General features: G+C 33.7%; 1 protein-coding gene across 21 annotated transcripts; it reads left to right on the forward strand.

Moving 5' to 3' along the window:
- The first annotated feature begins 9,496 nt into the window (after window positions 1-9,496).
- On the forward strand, window positions 9,497-23,151 carry LOC132041541 (replication protein A 70 kDa DNA-binding subunit B-like). Of its 21 annotated transcripts, XR_009411085.1 has the most exons (7): window positions 9,506-9,697; window positions 20,114-20,237; window positions 21,675-21,799; window positions 21,885-21,956; window positions 22,053-22,170; window positions 22,484-22,604; window positions 22,785-23,151. XR_009411085.1 is itself a non-coding variant. In XM_059432249.1 (4 exons), the coding sequence occupies exons 1-4, from the start codon at window positions 20,173-20,175 to the stop codon at window positions 22,403-22,405; spliced, it is 627 nt and encodes a 208-aa protein (XP_059288232.1). In that variant the 5' UTR covers window positions 20,114-20,172; the 3' UTR covers window positions 22,406-22,474. The 21 variants fall into 21 exon arrangements, 1 of the variants encoding a protein (XP_059288232.1); XR_009411089.1 differs by having other exon boundaries at window positions 9,497-9,697; window positions 21,675-21,956; window positions 22,053-22,150; window positions 22,715-23,151; XR_009411091.1 differs by having other exon boundaries at window positions 9,497-9,697; window positions 21,675-21,956; window positions 22,053-22,150; window positions 22,719-23,151.
- Window positions 23,152-23,385: the final 234 nt, after the last annotated feature.

A 23,385-nucleotide genomic window follows, 5' to 3' on the forward strand; every position in this document is an offset into this window, starting at 1 on the left:
TCTACCACCTAGTTCGAGTCAAGGATTCGGATGCTCGGACTCCAACTCTCCGTCCCGCGTTGTAAATGAATTTCGGAGGTCTTTCCCGAAGATCTTTCCCGAGTCCTCCCGATAGGAGATTGACTTTGGAATTGATCTACTTCCCGACTCTCAGCCGATATCTATTCCGCCATATAGAATGGCTCCAGCTGAGTTAAAAGAGTTAAAAGCCCAGTTGAAAGATCTGCTTGATAAGGGATTTATTAGGCCAAGTGCTTTCACCTTGGTGCGCCGCCTTTATTTGTCCGAAAGAAGGATGGTTCCTTACGTATGTGTATTGACTACTATCGTTAAACAAAGTCACCATTAAGAACGGTACCCTCTTCCTAGAATAGATGACTTATTTGACCAACTTCGGGGTGTCAATGTTATTCCAAGATTGACCTAGATCGGCTATCAATTAAAGGTTAAGAAAGTTGATATTCGAAGACCGCGTAACCCGTTATGGTCACTTTGAATTTTTGTTATGTCATTTGGGTTGACAAATGTGCCAAATTTGCTTTCATGGATCTTATGAACGGTGGTCTTTAAGCCTTATCTCGACTTATTCGTCATTATCTTCATTGATGATATTTTGATGTATTCCGTAATGCGAGGTTGATCATGCAAAACATCTCAGAATAGTGTTGCAGACTCTTAAAGATCGCGAAATTTTTGCAAAATTCTCAAAGTGTGAGTTTTGGCATAAGTAAGTGGTGTTCTTAGGCTATGTGATCTGAGGTGAAGGTGTTAAAGTTGATTTTCAGAAGATTGATGCGTGAGGAGTTGGCCTGTGCAGCCACGTCGGTTTCGATATAAGTTTCTTGGGTCCGTGGCTATTATAGACGCTTCGTAGAAGGTTTTTCTTCTATCTCTGCTCCGTTGACTAAGTTGACTCAGAAAAAGGTTAAGTTTCAATGGTCAGATGCTTGTGAGCGAAGCTTTGAAGAACTGAAGAAGAGACTAACTTCTGTTCTAGTTTTGACGCTACCAGAAGGAACCGAAGGGTTCGTAGTTAATTGCGATGCTTCGGGAGTTGGTCTCGGGTGTGTCTTAATACAGCATGGTAAGATCGTAGCTTATGCATCTCGGCAGCTCAAGGTTCACGAAAAGAATTATCCGACTCATGACCTAGAGTTGGCAGCTGCAGTTTTTGCACTTAAGATATGACGTCATTATTTATATGGAGTGCATGTCGATATTTTCACATATCATAAAAGCCTGCAGTATATTTTCAATCAAAGGGAGCTGAATCTTAGGCAGAGGAGATGACTCGAATTGCTTAAGGATTATGATATGGATATCCTCTATCATCCGAAAAAAGCGAATGTTGTAGCCGATGCTCCTAGTCGGCGTTCCATGGGAAGTTTAGTCCACGTGGATTCAGTTAAGAGAGTTATGATCGGGAAAGTTCACCGTTTGGCCAGTCTTGGAGTTCGACTTTTGGACTCCGAGGATGGTAGTGTGGTTGTTCAGAATAGAGCTCTTTCCTCTTTAGTCGTTGAAGTTAAAGAGAAACAATATACGGATCCCTACTTGTTGCAGCTGAAGGAGGGGATTCACAAACATAAGACATAGGCTTTTGAACAACAGGGAGATGATGGTACCTTGAGATACTGAGGCAGATTTTGTGTTCCAGATGTACATGAGCTCAGAGAGCGAATCATGTCAGAAGCTCACAACTCCAGGTTTTCCATTCACCCAAGTTCTACTAAGATGTACCATGATCTTAAGGAGATTTATTGGTGGAATGATATGAAGAAGAATGTAGCAGATTTTATAGCTAAGTGTCCGAATTGTCAACAAGTGAAAGCCGAACACCAGAGGCCTGGTGGCTTAGCTCAGAATATTGATATTCCTGTCTAGAAATGGGAAATGATCAATATGGACTTTGTATCAGGTTTACCTCGTTCAGCTAGGAGGCATGACTCTATTTGGGTGATCGTTGACCGGCTTACTAAGTCGGCACACTTTTTTCCAATCAAGACCACAGATTCAGCAGAGGATTACGCCAAGTTATATGTTAATGAAATTGTCAGATTGCATAGGATGCCAGTGTCTATTATTTCAGATCGTAGTGCTCAGTTCACAGCGAATTTCTGAAAATCCTTTCAGAAAGGATTGGATACCAAGGTGAACCTCAGCACAGCTTTTCATCCACAGATAGATGGCCAGGCAAAGCATACTATTCAGACTCTTGAAGACATGTTGAGAGCATGTGTCCTAGATTTCAAAGGTAATTGGGATGATCACTTACCCCACATTAAGTTTTCTTATAATAACAGTTATCATGCTAGCATTAGGATGGCACCGTTTGAAGCTTTGTATGGGCAAAAGTGTAGGTCACCGATTGGTTGGTTTGAAGTTGGTGAAGCAGAATTGTTAGGGCCAAACTTGGTTTATCAGGCGATGGAGAAGGTCAAGTTGATTCAAAAGCATTTGAAAACGGATCAGAGACGCCAGAAGTCTTACACAGATGTGAGGTGAGGGGACTTGGAATTTCAAGTTAGTGATTGGGTGTTCCTTAAAGTCTCACCCATGAAGGGTGTTATGAGATTTGGGAAGAAAGGGAAGCTTAGTCCCAGATATATTGGACCTTACAGAATTTCACGAAAAGTCAGTCTAGTAGCTTATAAACTTGAGTTGCCCCAAGAGTTGGCTGCTATACATCCAGTGTTTCATGTATCCATGTTGAGGAAGTGTGTAGGAGACCATTGTTGGTTGTTCCTGCTGATACTATAATAGTTAAGGATGGCCTCACCTATGAGGAGATCCCCGTAGCCATTCTTGATCGTCAAGTTCGCAAGTCGAGAACTAAGGAAGTAGCCTCAGTAAAGGTCTTATGGAGGAGTCAGAAAGTTGAAGAGGTTACATGAGAAGCCGAAGAAGACATAAAATCCAGATATCCTCACTTGTTTGAAGAGCAAGCAGATAAAGTTCAAGGTAAATACCTTTAGTATTCATTTCATGTCCCTTACGTATTCATGCCTCACGTTTCACGTTCATGTTCATGTATTCTCTATTCATGTCTCATGTTTTAGCACTCATGTTTTCATGAATCTATGTCATGATAGTTTCCCATGTTCCATGTCATGTTTCTTCACGTTCATGTATTCAAGTCATGTCCAATCACATTCTTAACCATGACCCATCATTCGAGGACGAATGATCCCAAGGGGGAGATATTATAACACCTCATGCATTTGGGCTAAGATTTGACTCATAAGACAGGGGTATAATGAACCCAATTTGAGTAGTGTAGAAATGGTGTTTGAAACCCAATCAAGACATGAGAAGATTCTTTGAGCAAAGGAAAGTCGGAAGCTACCTTACGGAGCGTGTTTTCTAGTGAGTTTGCATCATGTCTCAATTAAAATGAGTATACGAAAAAATCTATAAGGAATTTGGGAAAATTTCCTTTTTCAAATTATAGATCTTTGAAATCCCTTTCCAACAGTATATTATGGAGGCTAAACAGACATTTGTACAAAAAGTTATGCCTGTTTTACTAAAATAGTGTTCTGTCGATTTACGGTGGAATCTACGGGCCGTAAAATTAATACGGGCCATAGATTTGGGGCGTAAAACTAGTCCAGAAAGCCCAAATCATTGTAATTGATTTAGGGTGGGATCTAAGGATCATAAATCTTTTACAGTCCATAAAATAGGGCGTAAAACAGGTCCGACAGCAATTTTAAAACTTCGTTTTAAGGCTTTTTCACTTCATTCTTCACACCCCCAAGCCCTAGAACAACCTCCTATCCTCTCCCATCATCACGAACACCACGGTAAGCCTATTCTAATCATTCCAAATCAATTCTAATATATATCCTTGTAATCTAGATAAGAAATCATCATCATTCCTAACCTAGGGTTTTCAAGAAAACTCATCTCAAGGTTCAAGATTCAAGATTTTGGAAATCGTCTTCGAAGTTCAAGTCTTTAATTCAAGTTTTGGAGCATTACCAGGTATGTAGGGTTTCTATCCGCGTGTGGGAATATCTTTGTTCTTCCCCACGCCACATTCTTCCATGATCATACAAGTTACACCAAAATCAGGATTTTAGTCATGTTCATGATAACCCTAAGTACATGTACCATGATATACTATAATTGTATGATTACTTCGTTATTGTATTCTTAATAGTCCCTTTTGGTTATTGAGAATCTGTCTGTAATCCATGAAAATCCATACTTTGCATTCCATGGGTTCCTACATGCAAGTTATTAAATGTAATGCTTATTTTTATGAATATCCTACATGTCTACAAGTTTTCATGCAATTATATTATATTATTATATCCATGCTATGATACAAGATACTCATGTTTAATACAAGTGATGTTTTATGAAATTCATGGGCTTCTTACTTAGCCAACTATATCATATTCATATTTTTGGGAGTTGCACAGATTACCGAGAAGGTTTAATACCTAAAACTACGTATGCCAACGTAGGATAAGGATCGCTCTGCCCAGTAGGACGATTCCTTCATATTCTCCCCATTGAGGGATTTGGATCCATTCATGTCTTGTACCCCGACAAGGTACAAGATGGCTTAGCTGATCGGGCAGAGATCAGACGCCCCGTGTTAACGCGGTGGTTACACGTCGGTTATATTAATGCTCTCCCAACTTAAAATGCTTTTACTCATGTTATATATGCATTCATGTTCATGTCAGATACTCATGTTCATTACCAGGTTTCAGTTTCAGTTTCAGCTCTTATCATTTTACTTTCATGTGCCACATTTATTTCATTCAGTTGCTTTACATACCAGTACATTCAATGTGCTGACGTCCTCTTTTATTGCCCGGGGGCTTGCATTTCACGATGCAGGTATGGATTTACAGGACGATGCCTCTGCTCATTAGGATCTGCTCGTATCAGCTTTATTTGGTGAGCCCCACCTCCTTCGGGGTTTAGACATTGTCTTTCTTTTATTGGGTATACAGTTAAAGGTATCTTTGGGGTCCTTGTCCCAGCGAATATGTTTTCATGATCAGACTTTTGTTAGAGGTTTCGTAGACTAGACAAATCAATTATGTCATGTTAGACTTTCAGAGTCGGTTAGCCGATTTGGCTTATTTATGATATTATCCGCATTCATGATTTAAATGAGCATTTCTATATTATATGGTGACTTACTATGTTTTACAAAAGCTCATCATGCATTTCATGATATATTTCCGCTCATGTATGCCTCATGATGATTTAGCAAATCATGTGGTTCGCTCGGTCACATGCAGTCAGGCACCGAGTGCCGTGTTACACCCAGGCCATGGTTCGGGGCGTGACAGTCTCTCATCTAGATGTGTACTCGACAAAATGGAGAGAAAGGGTAATGGAAAGGAGCCGGATCCCATTTTTATATTGGAGAATGTGGAATTTGCTTTAAGAGGAAAAAAGTAAAAGAAGGATTTAAAACTTTTTTTTTATATTGGAGAATGTTGAATTTGCTTTTAGAGGGAAAAAAGTAATAGAAGAATTAAAAAGTATATATTGGAGAATGTGGAACTTGCTTTTAGAGGAAAAAGGTAAAAGAAAAAATTAAAGTAGTCAAAGGATACAATTGTCATGAATAATAATTCGTGACATTCTCATACTGTAACAATTTTTACAAATACTCATTTCCAATATTATTACAAATCTGTTTACTTTTATGCAGCACCACTTATTTGCTCCTTGATCTTTCAATTGATTTCGAAGATTGCTCGTTATTACTTATGTCGCTATTACTTATCGTTCAAAAGGTGGACGTATTCACAAATTTATACTCTCAGTAAAATAACTTAACTTGATTTTTCAAAACTTCAAATAGAATAATTATTTTGAATTTTCGATATTTTTTTCATTTAATGTATGGAAACAAATATCATTGAAAACTACCTATACGGTGTGGTCCATAATCCAATGTTCGGAGGAAATGACCTCCTATATGTGACCCATTATGATTCGAACAAAAGGAAATGACTTATGAAAAGACTTTATATATTTATTTTACAGATATCTCATGAATAAATTCATATAACTTAAAAAACATTTATACAAATCATAAATATTTCTTCGCACTTGAAATGAAATTCTTACTCAAGTTTAACACTTTCTTTGCTCTAAATTACGAAAGTCATTAGTTGAAAATGAGAGCTGTTGATTTCCGACCCTATCATAGAACGTGTGAAATTATCTCTTGCCATGTATTTTGCTCATAACATATCGATCATAAACTTGAGAAAAAACAAAGAAGTAAAATATATGCAGTTAGATTCATCTCAAGTTCTTCGGTTCAATTGGTAGATCCTTACATCACAAATTTTTATTTTATTCCCATACAACTAATATTAGTTGCGTGAGGCTTTTTTTTTTTTTTTTTTTTTTTTTTTTTCTTACAAGTTGATGGACTCAAATCTTACATTGTTAAGTCTATAAATTTTGGGTCCATCAACTTTTGAGATAAAAATGAAATCTCACACAACTAGCACCAATTGTGCAAAGCAGTTAGGTTCATCTAAGTAGGCGTTTGCCATAGAAATTGGGGCTCAAATTTAAAGTTTTGATTTGAAATCAGAGTTTGTTTATGAAATGTGAACAAAACTTTTAACTTCAATTTCAAATCATGATTTAAAATCCAAATTGCAATTGTCCAGAAAGTAGAATTTAAGATTCCAAGTTGTGATTTAAAATTTTAAAATATAAGTTTGACCCATAAGTTTATACCTTGCAAATAAAGAGCCATCATTTTAAATTTTGCAAGAAAAGACCCATGCTAGACGTAAAAGATTCTCCGTACCACATGGGAGGATTATATTAAAAAAAGTAGCTAGTTGCTACTATTGTTGATTTATTGGACATGCGGATCATTGTACAATTATGCATATTTGAACGTTTCGAATATTATGTAATTAGAAACATTTACTTATAAAAGGAGAATGGAGATATGTTATTTATTAATAATGCAGCGTCTTAGGATATTCTAATACCTTATTTATAAATTATGATTTACTCATTTGGAAAGATTACATAAGAGTTGGAAAAGTTTCGATAGTATTCACAAATTGTGAGGTTTTCACGTTTATGTGGGAAAAAAATACAACCTAAAAATTCAAATCGTATGTCTAAACAAAATTTAAACTTCAAATCAACTTGATTTGAATGATTTCAAATCATGATTTGAATGATTCCAAATCATATTTTTTTATGAAGGAAAAAAAAATCACAGTTCAAGTACTGATGCCAACTAACTCATCCCATCCAAAATACTCATCAATTCGTCAAATGAATTCATAAAGCAACACATTAGTTTAGAGTTACCTCTATCAACTTCATGATTTAATCAGTTCAAGTGACAGCAAATTAATTACAATGCAGGTTACCTCACCTATGTTTTTCACAGTGACTAGATTAATGTCACCACTAGATCAATTAGACACCAAAACTCAATTAAATATGGCTGAAAACACTTAATTTACAAGTTGTCATATGACAATTCAATCTATAACTCAATCGTACTTCATCCTTATTGATAACTATAAGATGATCATAGGTAGAGTTCTATTCTTACCTCAAATATGTGAAATCCACAGATTATTGGACAGTCAACCGTCGATTCTCACAACTCCAAGAAGAAGTAGTTGAGAAATCTCATAATTTCTTTGCTCAAAATTTGACTAGCTCAAAGTTATCTACCCCTCAGATCCCAATGTACATTTGGAATGAATATAATGTTTGGGATGACGAACAACTTAAAAATACTCTTCCCTTCGTTTACAACTTACTCTGTCTTAGTAGGCGTTTGGCCAAGATATTATTTTGATTTCAAATTAGCATTTGTTTATGCAATTTCACAAAATTTTAACTTCAACTTCATATATTTCAAATCTCAAATTCTCCAAAAAAAGGTATGATTTGGGATTCCAAATCATGATTTCAATTTATTTATTTTTAAATGTAAAACTTGACCCAAAAATTTATATTTTGTATTTTTTTTTTATAAGTTTGCAGATATATTTACCAACCATTTATCAAATATTAAACGATTTGCAAATTGGTAGTAAATTTATAACATATTAAAGAGTACTTACACTACAATCCATTTTAAATTTTCCTTTTAATTGAGCTAAAGTTTGATCAATTGATGTTGTATTTTTTAGAAAGGCTTTATACTAACGTATTAATTTTGTTATGAATTATGATTTGCTCATTTGGTAAGTTTGTATAAGAATTGAGAAAGTTTTGATGGTTTCACAACTTGTGGGGTTTTTTTATGTCTATGAGATAGAATGCAATTTGAAAAATCCAAATTACACGTCCAAAAAAAACTTCAACTTCAAATCGTTATGATTTCAAATTATTGATTTCATATCGTGTCCAAACGACTCCTTACTTTCTTTTTGTCTATTTTAAAAAAGCTATTTATATATTTAGTAAATTTTTAATTGCAACATTCATATTCTACCATCATAAGTTTTAAAGATTTAAGAAAATATTAAATTCATATAAAGGGTTCAAAGGAATATTAAAATGGTAAGCCTTAAAATTCGAACCTCGTCTAAACTAATTTTTTAATTTTTTTTTGCCACTAAACTAAAGAATACTTTACCACACGCTAGTAGTAAAACTTTACTCACATTATATTGAGTTCTCACACCAAATAAAGAGATACACAACACGTTTTTGCATATAGAATACTAACATTTTATTATGGTTAATTAATTTATATTTTCACTCTATTAAATTAATAAACCACGATAAGTTTAATTGGTTTGGTGTAAACACCGGTATGAGTAAGTATTTGCTCAAACTAGCTATGTCAGTCGCTATACACCATTTTAGTTTAAAACATTATGATCAAATCTTTTTTATATTTTTAAAATTCGTCTTCAATCAAATAATACAAAAAAAAATGGATGGAGTAATCTTCAAAAGAAATGAGAATCGTGACTGCAGGAGGTAGTAACACAGAAGGTCACCCAACTATGGTTAATAATCTCCCAAAGTCATGTTTGTTTTATAACAATAAGGTCACTCAACTTTCCCTATATCACATCAAAAGCCACCCAATAAAATATGACATGTCATTTAATTTAATCCACATGAACTTTTTTTTTTTTTCCTCAATCCACATAGTAAAAAGACCCGACCCTACCCAACCCAAATCTAGGTCTATTTGGGCAGGCCTTAAGGTAGAGTTTGCAAAATTCCAACTGAATAATATATATATTTTTTTTTTGCCTCAATGCAAACCTCTATCTTAAGGTAGAGAAGGCAAAACTCTGCCTTAAGTAGAGTTTGTCTTATGCCTGAAGGTATCAAAACTTTACTTGAACTGCAAAAATCTACCTTGCGAATCTAAAATCTACGTTGTGATTTTTTTTGACTAAGCGTGGATTCGAATCCGCAACTAAGGATTTTTAGCGAAGGCCAAAAAATTAAAGACCACCAATTTGAGGGACCAAAAATTAAAGAGCACTCATATCGACCCGACCCGTATCCGCATTCAACTCTCCGGCGACAACAATATCTCCGGCACGGGAGCTCCGTCATTTATTCCGACCTAATAGGGTTCCATGGATTCCAACTTCATCAACTGCTGCTTTTCATAGCTTAACTGATACTCATTTACCAAAGCGAAGACCAAGTGACAAACCTAAACGTAAAAGAGCTAGCTTGAGACCTCCAGGTTAGTTTTAATCATATTTTATAGTTAAAGGGTTTTATGACGTTTTCAGATTTGGGCATTTGGTTCTGCAAATTATGATGTTTTTGGTTGTTTTTGTTATAGGGTGTGTTTGGTATGAGGGAAAATGTATTCCAAGAAAGTATTTTCTCAAAAAATAAGTGATTTTCCTTACTCGTTTTCTTGTGTTTGGTATCCAATTTTTAAATTCGAAGTGTAACTTCTAGTGGTAGGGGTAAGCATTTGGTGGGTGGGATAGGGGGTGGAGGTAGTTGGTGGTTGGGGTTAGGGGTAGGCAGGTAGGGGGATGTGGATGGATGGTGCCGGGGTGTTTTTATTGATCCTTTAAATGTTTTCCGTCAAATTTTTAGGGAAAATATTTTCTCCTATTTTAAAGAAAATATTTTTCAAAGGAGCTCTGTCATTTATTCAACAGTTTTCGACCTAATAGGCCTCCATGGATTCCACAATTAAGTGCTTTCCACAGCTTAACTGATGCTCGATTATCAAAGCGGAGACCTAGTGACAAACCTTAATGTAAAAGAGCTATCTTGAGACCTCTAGGTTAATCTTCATTTTCCCCTATTTTATACTTGATTTGCAACCTAGAGTTTAAGGTTTTATGCCATTGTGAGATTTGGGCATTTCGTTATGCAAATATCTTTGGCTGTTTAAATTTGTTTGTCTATTTTGACTTGGCACGGAGTTTAAGAATGTCTTTTGAATCTTGTGGTCTTAAACTAATGTACCAAAATGTCGTTTAATCTTGTGGTTTAAGCATGTCATGTAGAAATTTGGAATTAAGGAGTTGCCAAAAAAGGAAAGAGACATTCTATTGAAACGGACTAAAAAGGAAAGTAAGACAAACAAATTGAAACGGAGGGAGTACATAGAAAGTGTCTTCTATAGGAAATATTTTAGCTTATGAAATCATTTACTGATACTCGCTTTCCAAAGTGAAGACCAAGTAACAAACCTAAACGTAAAAGAGCTAGTTTGAGACCTCCAGGTTAGTTATAATCATAATTTATTAGTTGATTTGCAATATAGGGTTTAAAGTTTTATGCAAATTATGATGTTTTGGTTTGCTTTTCGGTAATACTCTAGTATATATGCTTCATAATCTTCCGCCTCTTACGGTTTCTTTGCCAAGTTTTTAACTGGCTGCTCAGTTAATCCTGAAATTGAAAGGAAAAAATCTAAATTAGAGGTAAAAGAAAGAAAGAAAAGAGCTAAGGGGGATAGAGCGACTGAGAGTGAGGCAGCTTTCAAGAGGGTTAAATTAGAATATCATAGGCTAAAACATTGTAGAAGATGGATAAAACCCGAAGTGAAAAAACAAACATACATGAAAAGAATTGGAGATGTTATTGGGAATCATCGATACATCACAGTAGGTAGGTATTTTTTTTTTTTTCCTTTTTATTATTTGTGCTCTTTAAGAACACGTTCGAAACTTCACTCCTTTTGGAGACATTCCAGGAAGTACTACTGTTCTAAGTTTTTTTAACCTCTTGGAAACTAAAACCTTGGAGAAAGAATGCAAGCAGAGCAAGATATGTGGCTCCATGAGTTATCGAATGGATCTACTTCTCTCATTTCATTTTAGTGTCTTCATGGACAGAAAAAGTCTTTGCAAGTCAAACATCTTAACATAACTCAATGCCCTTCCATTACTGTCCAACTCGGCTAATTAAAAAACTCCCAACCATATTTTATTGATCAAATCCTTTATATGAAATTAAGAAATTAAGGAATAAAGATCTCAAATATAGCGAGTAAAATTCTCACTTCTTCAGAGGATAAAGTTCTGTAATACATTACTGATGACCATTTTGGTGTCATTTAAAATTTTAAACCTACTACGCCACAACAGCATAAAAAAATTAAGATTAAGAATTGAATCTGATCACTTGAATATGATGCTAGCAAAACAGAATATGTAGCCAACCATAAACAATTTAGCAACCTAAAATTGATTACTTTAACACAATATGAACCGACTTAGATTTTGCAGGTAAATGACTTCTATTGGAAGTGGAAATAACGCTAGCTTTTTCCATTTTATTAAGAACGCAATCTCATTGGAATCTGGTTGGAGTCAAACAGATACACTTTACTGAAACCGAATGTGCCACAGAACCTTTGTCATCGTATTTATCTTCAATCTCCTTCTATTGAAAGACATTATAATTTCAAGTATTAATACTTTACCTATCATTTTCTAGAAACCCTGCCAAGTTCCAAAAATTCTCGTATATATTAGAAAGCTTGCCTATGCTTATCTTGATACTTTTAACTATTCAGCAAGAGTTGAATGTGCAAAATTCAATTTTCGTTCTCAGAAGACAGAATAAGGCAACAAACAGTGAATGCATCAAAAGTATTTATAAAAACACAAACCAGAAATTGAAGCGGTGATGAACTAACCGACACAGAAGGCGAAGAAGATGGGATGGATTACGATGATGAAAGTTAGTTACAAAATTAATGAGGTGGCTATTCAATTGATGCAGTAAAGACACGTAGATTTGTATAGATACATTGAATTAGAATTTCAGGAAGCAATGGATCCTGACCCACAAACAACAGATACTGCAAAAATAAAAAGCCACGTAGGTAGAGCTGTGTCATGTTATTAGATGAAAGGACTAAGATGCCCTCAAACGTAATATAAATGAACTTTTTAAATTGGGTACTTCACATTTCTAAACTGTTTTTTTTAAGATGAAAAACTTAATTTTTTTAATTCAAAAATCTGTATTTTTAAAATATGGAAAATTGAACTTTTTTTAAAAAATATGGAAAATCCGGACTTTTTTAAATATGATTTTTTTTTTTGAAGAAAAATATGGAAAACTGGTTTTTTTTTTATATATGAAAAAAAAATCTAGTTTTACAGGTTTAGTTTAAAGAAACGATTTTTCCACATTTTTAAAAAATAATTAGTTTTTCTAGATTTTTAAAAAATCCAGTTTTTTCACATTTAAAAAAAACACTTTTACCATATTATTTTTTTTTTTTTAAAATCAAGATTTTATTTGCAAAAAAAAATTGTCCTAAAAACTTGAAATCATGAAAATCTGGTTTTTTTAGGACATTTTTTAAAAAATTCAGTTTTCCATATTTAAAAAAAAATCTATTTTTCCATATATCTTAATTATAAAATCCAGTTTTTCAGATTTATTTTTTTTAGAAAAAAATGGTTTTAAAAAAAATCAAATTTTCAGATATTTTCCAAAAAAATCCATTTTTACATTTTTTTAAACAAAATTCAGTTTTAACATTTGGAAAAGGTTTTGATCCGATTTGACCAAGGTAATTAAATTAAAAAGGGAAAAGGGAGATGACTTGGGAGGCCCACAACGCGTGTACACACAACCTCTAATATAATTGAGATAGTGTACACACAACCTCCACGTCAGCAATAATGGTGCAAAAAATTAAGAAAAAAATAGTTTATGGGGGTAATAGGACAGGGGCGTAATAATATAAAGTAGCCTGCCTAGACCTTCCATTGCTAGAGACGATCCCTCAATTCCATCAAATTTGTTTTCATCAGGCCAGACTTTTGGATAATTAAGTGAAAATTATTTTTTGAAAAAATATATATCAAAATTAATAATATTATCAAATCAAAGTGTGTTTCTTGAAGAAAAAATTTAAGTGCTAATGATTAATGAAAATGTCTAAGCATTGATTGGAGCAACTAACATGAAGTTGAAAGTTAAGATAAGTTTACAAAAAAAAAAAAAATTCCGCCCATAAGTTGCTATTTTGTATTTTGAGAGTTTTGTTTCATTTTAAAAAAAAACATACTCTTTCCGTCCCAACTTATGTGACGGTGTTTGGTTTTTGAGAGTCAAAGAAAACTTCTTTCACCACCATTCATATTCCTTTTAAATATTTTGAATTGTTAATTATTGTGACTTATAGTACTTTCTACGTAGTTTCCAAATATGTAATTTTATTTTAAAAAAACTTAAATATTCTATGTCCAAATTCAAGGTCATAATCAAGAACTTTCAATCTCGATAAGCGAAAAGTATCACATAAATTTAGGATAGAGGGAGTAACTTGAAACAAGAAAGCAAAATAACTAACAAGAATTTGCCCCCGTCTAGTTGTTTGTTATGTTATTTGTTAGGGAGTAATAAACTGTGCCCCCCCCACTTATTTAAAACGGAATAATTACCCCCACAATGAAGAACAATATGGGAGAGAATATGTGTGTTATTTGTTTTCTTCTTTTTTTTTTAACTTACGTGTCAATTTTTTTTAAAATAAAAATATTTTCATTAAAAAAAAAAAAGAAAACTTTTTTTTTATTTGAAAAAGATGAATTTTTAAAACCCTTTTAAAAAAAAAATTGAAAATTTGTTTTTTTTTTAAAACCCGTTTTTGAAAAGAAAAAAATAAGCTGAAAAATGATTTTTTTTTTAAATATGGAAAAATGGATTTGTTAAAAATATGGCTATTTAACCCCATCTAGTTGTTTGTTATGTTATTTGTTATAAGTAAGTATTAAGGCCGGAAAAAGTTCCTAGTTAAATCGTAACATATAAGTGCTGGAGGTAGGAGATTGATGAAATGGGACTCAACATACAAGAACTAGGGCCACCAAGACAATGTAGAATTGTAATCGCCTCATTTAAAAGTTTTAGTTGTTACAGATAACACACTTTTATTTACTTAATTATATTCTCAACTCGCTCTCTCATGTATGGGCTTGATTTTTTTTTTCATGGGTCAAGCATGTGAATTTCATATGTGGTGATGAGACTTGAATTCACGACTTTTGCTTGCTCTAATACTCCCTCTGTTCCAATTTATGTGGCACTTTTCGCTTCTCGAGATTTAAACTGCATGAACTTTGACCAACATTTTAAGATGTATATTTTCACCAAATTGATATGAGAAAAGTTGCAACTTATAGTACTTTTCAAATATATAAATTTTAATGTTAAAATATTGAGTTAATCTAATCCAATTTAGCTTCAAAGTTTAGTCAAATTGAATTTCAAAAAGCGAAAAGTGCCACATAAATTGGGACCGAGGGAGTACCACGTAAAAGTACGTGACTCTCTAATAACCATCAAAGAAAATACATTTTTCTTTACTTAATTATATCCTCAACAAATCACTAGATCAATGCCAACGGGTCGATGATTTCCTGATGGTCTTTACGTTTAGCCTCAACTCCATCATCAATGTCATCTTTATATAATCCCTCCCCCCAGGCCACCTCCCCTTCTATCGAGCAGGTCTAATGTACCTTTCCCTTAGCTTTCATCTTTGTCATTACCTATAATAATGAACAAAAAAAAAAAAAAAAAAACATAGACATTTATTAATTTCAATTGTCCGCGGTGAGAGACATGTCTATAACAATATCAATTGGTGTAGAAACTTATAAAAAAATTGATTGATTAGAACAAGACAATACTTCTATTAAAAGGAAAAAATAAAAAGAAGAACGAAAGAGCCAAGATAGTAATTTTTTTTCCCTTTTTTTCCTTTTTTTTTTAAGAGCCAAGATAGTGTGGTTTACTTCTAGTTGCATAAATATTTACTTTCACTGTCGGTTCGTATAATTTTAATTCAATATAAAAATGTGGATGAAAATATCAAGACGTCCAAACAAGTTTAGGTTGTCGACCACTGTACAACATATCTCTTGGTTCCACATAGTGTATATTTTTCCACAAGCCCCATGTTCGATTTTCTAGTTAAGTTTTAATCACATAATGAATGGGACCCTCTGCAATTATGCAACCAAACTCACAATCAACTGCTTCAGTTTCTTCAACTCGATCTTAATATTATCTCTTTCTCTCTTTTCCCAGATTTTTTCCAGCTTTGATTGAAGTGAAAACCAAGACTACGGAGGATTCCAGGCTGAATCGTGACATAAATGGTGTCATTATTTTTTTTTTTTTAGTATAATCATCTGATATCAGGTGGATATCCACTTAAACATTAAGGTTGATTTATGCAAATAACCTTTTTGAGGTCTAAGTGGAGCCTTGACGTAACTGGTAAAATTGTTGCCATGGTGTAGGAGATCACAGGTTCAAGCTGCGGGAACAACCTCTTAGAGAAATGCAAGTTAAGATTGCGTACAATATAGCCCTTGAAAAAATTACCATTCAGGACCCCGCACATAGCGGGAGCTTAGTGCACCATGGTGCCTTTTTTTAAGCCCTTTTTGAGTCATCACTTAAATTGTTGCTACTTTGAAAAGTTGTGTAAATATAGCCCTTGAAAAATTACCATTCAGGACATTAGACTCTAGTATGATATTTGCTCATAAGTTGTTGAACCTTAAAACATTAGATTGTGATCTAACATTTTCTCAAAAGGAATTTTTAGACTGTGGTTTAAAAGATTCATAAGATGCAAGAAAATAAAAAGAGGGCAAGTTACTAAACGATTAACCAAAAAAAAAAAGGGACAACTAGCAAATAATTCTGTTCGATTAATCCAGATTTGCACTGCGTAGAACTCGTTTTAAAAACAAATCATTCTAGTTTAGAAGAACAAGGAATCTACTAGGGTTGTTTCACAAGAGTAACTCGGAACATTCGAGTGTGTTTAAGATTTTAAGATCTTTAAGGACCCGTTTGGCCATGAAAAATTTTCACTTTTTTCTGGATTTTTTTTTTCACTTTATTTGAAAATCAGTATTTAGCCATGAAAATTTCAAACACAACTTGAAATTTTTACCTTTTTCACTTACAGTAAATTCAAATGATCAAATATTCTTCGCAAAAACTATAACCAAACACAACTCCAACTTCAAAATTCCAAATAAGGTGAAAAATATTTAGTTTTCACGACCAAATGCCTACTTATTTAGTTTGTTTTTTCCACTATATCAAAAGAAAAGTTTTAAAAAAGGGCATATTCAGCCACTCTTTTTGAAGGCCTAGCCAATTTGGATATTTTTGGAAATTTGGATATTTTTAAAAGTGTACCTTTCGCTATATTTAAAAATGTACATCTTTATGCATCTTTATCCCCTTTGAAAATGTGACCTTTCATTTTCTTTTCTTTTTTCACAAACCACATGTTCATGTTTCGATTTTCTAAACTTTAATCACATAACTGGAAATTTGGATATATTTAAAAATGTACCTTTCGTTTAGCTTGCATCTTTGTCCATTTTGAAAATGTGACCTTTCATTTTCTTTTTTTCCACAAACCACATGTTCATGTTTCGATTTTCTAAACTTTAATCACATAACTGGAAATTTGGATATATTTAAAAATGTACCTTTCGCTTAGCTTGCATCTTTGTCCATTTTGAAAATATGACCTTTCATCATCTTTTTTTTTCCATAAACCACATGTTCATGTTTCAATTTTCTAAACTTTAATCACATAACTGGAAATTTGGATATTTTTAAAAATGTACCTTTCGCTTAGCTTGCATCTTTGTCTATTTTGAAAATGTGACCTTTCATTTTCTTTTTTCCCACAAACCACATGTTCATGTTTCGATTTTCTAAACTTTAATCATGCGAAATTTGGATATTTTAAAAAATGTACCTTTCGCTTAGCTTGCATCTTTGTCTATTTTGAAAATGTGACCTTTCATTTTATTTTTCTTTTTTTTTCACAAACCACATGTTCATGTTTCGATTTTCTAAACTTTAATGGAAATTTGGATATATTTAAAAATGTACCTTTCGCTTAGCTTGCATCTTTGTCTATTTTGAAAATGTGACCTTTCATTTTCTTTTTTTCCATAAACCACATGTTCATGTTTCGATTTTCTAAACTTTAATCACGTAACAGGAAATTTGGATATTTTTAAGAATGTACCTTTCGCTTAGCTTGCATCTTTGTCCATTTTGAAAATGTGACCTTTCATTTTCTTTTTTTCCACAAACCACATGTTCATTTTGAAAATCGGGTTATGTTGTGGATTTTCGTTAATACGGGGGTATATTTAAAAACTTTAATGACGGGAGGGGTATCTTTGACCCAAAATTAGTTCGGAGGATATTTTTAGCCCTTGTCCCAAAGTAGAGGGCATTTTTGACACTTTTTAATTTAATGTGACCTGGACATTTTTTTTTTCCACATGGTACACCCAAACCCAAACCCAACCCAAATCTAGGCCTATTCAGGAAAAATTTAGGCCTTTAGGTTTTATAAACTTTAATGGAAAAAAAATTTTTTTTTAAAAATGTATTGAAAGGTAGCAAAACTCTATCAAAACTCTGCCTTGTGAATCCAAACTCATCTTTTTTTAAAATTTTTTGAAAATGTGACCTTCATTTTCTTAAGGACAAAAATTAGAGACAGCCAATTTGAGGGCCAAAAATTAAAGACCACTCCCCGAAAAAGGACAATCGCCCAAATTGGCCGTTTAATTCCCATTTCAGCCCAAATTGGTCCATAGATCCAGCCCAGCTTAAATATAACCCGACCGACCCCTATCCGCTTTTGCTCCGGAGTAACAAAACTAAACGTAACAATTTCCGATTTAGGGTTCCATGGATTCCACCATCATCCTTTTCACAGCTTAACTGATACTCGATTACCAAAGAGAAGACCGAGTAACAAACCTAAACATAAAAGAGCTATTTTGAGACCTCCAGATTAGTTATTGGGTGTTGTTGGTATAGACGAATTTGACTTACAACATTTGAGTATTTTTGGCTGCTGTTGGTATAGACGAATTTAGGGAAAATTACGCTCTATGTCTACTGGGAGAAAATATTTACGCCACATAGCACATATTTTGAGTTTGTTACCAGGTTTAGCCCGTATCTGTATAAACACCTTTTATACAAGGTTGATACATTAAGTATAATGCAAACCTAAATGTAGAATAGCTAGCTTGAGACCTCCAGGTTAATCTTCATTTTCCTATTTTATAGTACTTGATTTGCAACCTAGGGTTTTGAAATTTTATGCCATTTTCAAATTTGGGCATTTCATTATGCAAATCTTCATTTTCTAATTATAAGCACTCTTTTCAGTTAATTGCAACCTAGGGTTTTGGACTAGGGTTTAAGGTTTTATGTCATTTTCAGATTTGGGCATTCATTATGCAAATTATGATTTATTTATTTATTGGTGTTTTTGGTATGGATGAATGTCTTTTACATAGATGGTGTGTTTGGTATAAGGGAAAATGTTTTCCAAGAAAATAAATGATTTGCCTAGCTCATTTTCTTGTGTTTGGTACGTAAGTTGAAAAATGTCATTTTAAGAGCATTTGCATATATTCAAAGTAAAACAGTATGAAGTTTTGTTAATTCGGAGTGTAAATTTTAAGAGCATTTGCATATATTCAAAGTAAAACAGTATGAAGTTTTGTTAATTCGGAGTGTAACTTCTTGTGGTGGCGGGTAGGCGTATGGGTGGTGGGGTAAGTGGGGGGGGGGGGTGTGGATGTGGAGCGGGTTGGCGGGGGTGGAGGTAGGCAGGTAGGGGTGTGTGGATGGATGGTGCCAATGTGTCTTCATTCTGTGGACGAGACTGAACTCTTAACTGAGGTAAGGGTCTTTTTTAAGTCTTGACCAATCTAGTACCTGGTTCCTTCTCTATTCTGCCAATTCTAGTGTAAGAATGTGCATTGTTTAGCTGGGAACCTCCCGAAATTTTTTATCTGGTTTATAATTTATTAACATATTCTGCGACACTAGTCTCAGTCTGGCCCTCCAGCCCCCACCCTCCCAGGAAGGAAGTGAAAATGAGGGACAAAAAGGAATGAGTAGAATTACTGAATGTCAGTTCATTGAAAGAAACTGATGGTTTTTTTCCATTGAGGCCTTTCATCCTTTATGTAGAAAGGTGTTTAACAGTAAAGGGACGACGTAGCATTCTCTTTGTTACTAATTGTACAAACTGATGTCACTGGGTTAACGTGTTCAGATAGGTTGAGAGGTGTAATTATCTTATTCGTTATTATATTCAACAGTAAAGTGTTTAGTTTTATGATTGTCGACTTTATGAGACAAAGAAATACTGAATATAAGTCTGGAATCGGAACATCTTTTGACATTGTTGTGAACTTAAAAACTTGGCTTGCCCTGCACTAATTGTGGAATAACTCACATGTCATGATTTTCTGCATTTAGATAAAACTCACATGAATTTGTTTTATCATTTGCATCCATTGAAATACGGGTTGCCTTCTGCTGGATGACTAGTCTTTTTCTGTCACAAGTCTGCTGGATAACTAGTGATATATCGTGAAGATCCAATCACACACCCCTACCTAGTTGATTTGCAACCTAGGGTTTAAGGTTTTATTCCATTTTCAGATTTGGGCATTTCTAACCACGCATTAGAAAAGGAAAACATTTTCCCTAAAAATATTTTCCGCTATGATTTTTATTGACTTTTGGATTGTGACAGAATGAAAAGAAGTTAGAAGCTTTTTTTTCTTTTGGAATTTAGGTCCATATGCATGGGTAAAATATACCCCCGGTGAACCCCTATAAGTCCAAACAATCCCAATGAAGGAAGTGTCAAGCGGAGGAATGAGAAGAAGAGAATCGGGCAGAGAAAGGCATTTATATTGGTATGTCGTTACAGCTTTTGATTCCCTTTATCTTAAAAATATACCTCTGCGGCTGCTATGATTGTTGTAACCATTGTATTGCCTTTTACGAAGAGACTTCCTTTCAAGTGTGAATCCAGCATATAGTTTCAAGAAAAAAGAAAAAAAGACTCAAGAAAAAAAAAAGGTGTGAATCCAGCATATTCTTCGCAACAGGTACTCTAATTGGTTTGCAATCTCCAGAGGGCATTTTAATTATGCTAGGTAGTACCCTGATTTCTGTAACTCTTATGAAAATCCTGACCAAGTTTATTCTGTGGGATAAAGAAATAATTTCTTCTGTGATGAACATCAATGATGGACCTGCTTCCTCCAGTTGGTGAGACTGCATCCTGTCAAATAAAATTTTAAAAAATAGGGATACTTTACTAACAGTAGGAGGAGGATTATACTAGATATCTGATACAATATCTCATGAAGCACAGTAATCGGATTTTTAGTTTGAATAGTTTCTTAAATTACTCAAATAATGTGTTAGGATATTCAGTGGTATGGAATCAAAACATGATAATATCTCATGTATACGCACAAGTAACAGCAGGTAGATGGAGAGAAATTTTTAGTGTAAGTAATGATCCTTAAACGTGGTGTTTCATAATGAAGAAATTGATACCAGGCTAGAATATAAATTAAAGTAAGAAGATCTGCCTGGTAGGATTCCTTAACATGCTGAGGTTATTCCAGCTGGCATAAGCCTGAAATATTGTATTGGCATTAGATACCCTTATCAAAAAAAATTGTATTGGCATTAGACACTGATCTATTTAAGTTCAAATACCAGGAGCATTGACATCGTACTGGTAGCTGAATTTTAAAAAAATAACTCTATATAATAAATCCTGAAACTGAAGTGCTCTTAGTCGTGCTAAACATTTTGCAAAAAGGAGGATGAGAGGCTAGGTCGAAACCCGATCCCCCCGGCAACTACATCTCTACAATAAGAACTATAGTGAATGTTGAAACCGAAATACAAGCAAACATCTCACAAAAGCAAAGTTTGACCAGCTTTCAAAAAATCAGAATAGGAATGACTTGACAAATGGTTCTATGCTTCCAATATAGACATAATCCTATTATAATGGCAAGATTGAAACAAGTTGCATTTCCAGTCCACAGTTATGATCCAAACTTAGGACTAGCTGAATCAGCAAAGCAAGTTGCTAAGTGCTAACCACTAGTTGAATCAGCAATACAAGCCTTGGATCTCTCTGCTAAAACTTAGGACTTAGAGACTCTTAAGTATCCTATTAGTGATTGTGTTTTTGTTGCTCCAAGCATATAAACCAGTTTGAAAGAAATAACCAACTACTATTAGTGATTGTGTGTTTTTAGCTGCAAGCATATAAGAATGTTTGCTTATTTCCTGCAACTAATACATAATCCAATTGATACTTTTAGGTATGATCGTAGAACTGTGACCTTGTGGGGTGAGCTAGCTGAAAAAGATGGGGAAATACTACAAAAACTGATAGATACAAAACCTGTCGTAGCATTTTGTGATGTGAAAGGGTCGACGTATCAAGGTAATATATCGAAAACTCTTTTTACGTTCACAATTAATTCTTTATCAATTACATCTTTACTGAACTTTATTTTGTGTGTTGTGAGGATATCTACCACTCATATTAGTAGTGTGTTGATCAACCCGACATTTCAAAAAGCAAACAAGTTGCAAAATTGGTGATATATGATATTATTTGTTCACCCAAAATGTTACTACTTACGGTTTAGTTATAAAATACTTGATAATCCAATAAATTTCATACTTCATTACAGGCATGATTGTTTGAAAGCGCAAAATAAAGATATTACATTAATGCCAACTAAGATGATTAGAGAAGCCAAAGAAGTGAAGATCAAAGATATCATAAATGGTTCGTATGCAACTATGAAGGTACATTTTGTACAATATTTCAGAATGATATGCTCGTTTTGGATGGGTTATATCTAATAAAATAAATATGTAGGATTTATATTGTAGATTTAATGCACGAGTAACATTGATTATAGACAAAGATGAGCCATGGTATTCTTCTTGCAAGAAGTGCTATAAGAAAGTCAATATTGAAAATAAAATTGCAAATTGTAGCAATTGTAGGTCAGAAAGCGTTGATTACGAGGAAAGTTAAATATACGAAAGCTCTTTTACATTCTTTATATCTCTTGATATTAAATGAGATAGTAACTTTTTTATACATTATATGTAGATATCGTTTAAAAATTGATGTGTTCGATGGCGAACGACATAGCAATGTTACACTTTTTGACGCTGCAAGATACTTGCTAGGTTGTGATGTTAACGAATACATCCAATCAATCTCTAAAAATGTAATCTCATATTTCCATTTTATCTATAGTATACATGATAGCAATTTGGATGCTTTTGTGCTTCTTATTAGCAAAATAATGTTAGCTAATTTGTTCTTATGCTACTACAGAAAGAAGAATCAGAGTTTTACCAGAAGATGATCTTGAGTAAATATAAAGAATTTACTTTTTTGGTCAAAGTTGACAAGCGAACTCAAGCCAGTAGTGTCAAGAGGAGCTTAATTGCTGAAGAGATGCATGAAGTTGGAACTATTGCTGCAATTGAAATTGAGGAAGACGCAATAGAGGTGCAGAAAACACACACGAAGAAAACAAGGGATTGTGGAGACAAAGAAGACCCTCATTCAATAATTTATAAGAAAATCAAACGATTAAAGGATTAGGGAAAATCATTCAATAATTTATAAGACTTTTGTTATCTTTTTTATGAGTAGATTTCCTGTAGTTTTTATTTAATTCTCTTATGCTACTGTAGTATACTTTCGTTAGTCTATAATATGTTACTATTTAAGCTTCTTTTGAGAATTATATTTAGTAATTTGGTCAATTTAGGATATCTTTTTTACACATATATTGGCAGCGGTGCGTCTTCTTTCTTCAAGTGTCATTGAAGTCGATCTATGTTTTCACCAATGCCCATGTAATTAACTTGGCATAAAAAAACATACCCGTAAAGATAGCCTTTGGTATTGTAGAATTTGAGATGGTAACAGACAAAATAATTGCTTACTAACCCCTTCCCCCCTCTTTAGTCCGAGCTTGAGAGCGGCTGATTTAACGA

The sequence above is a fragment of the Lycium ferocissimum genome, unplaced genomic scaffold (assembly GCF_029784015.1).
Source record: "Lycium ferocissimum isolate CSIRO_LF1 unplaced genomic scaffold, AGI_CSIRO_Lferr_CH_V1 ctg10590, whole genome shotgun sequence".
NCBI classification, from domain to species: Eukaryota; Viridiplantae; Streptophyta; class Magnoliopsida; order Solanales; family Solanaceae; genus Lycium; species Lycium ferocissimum.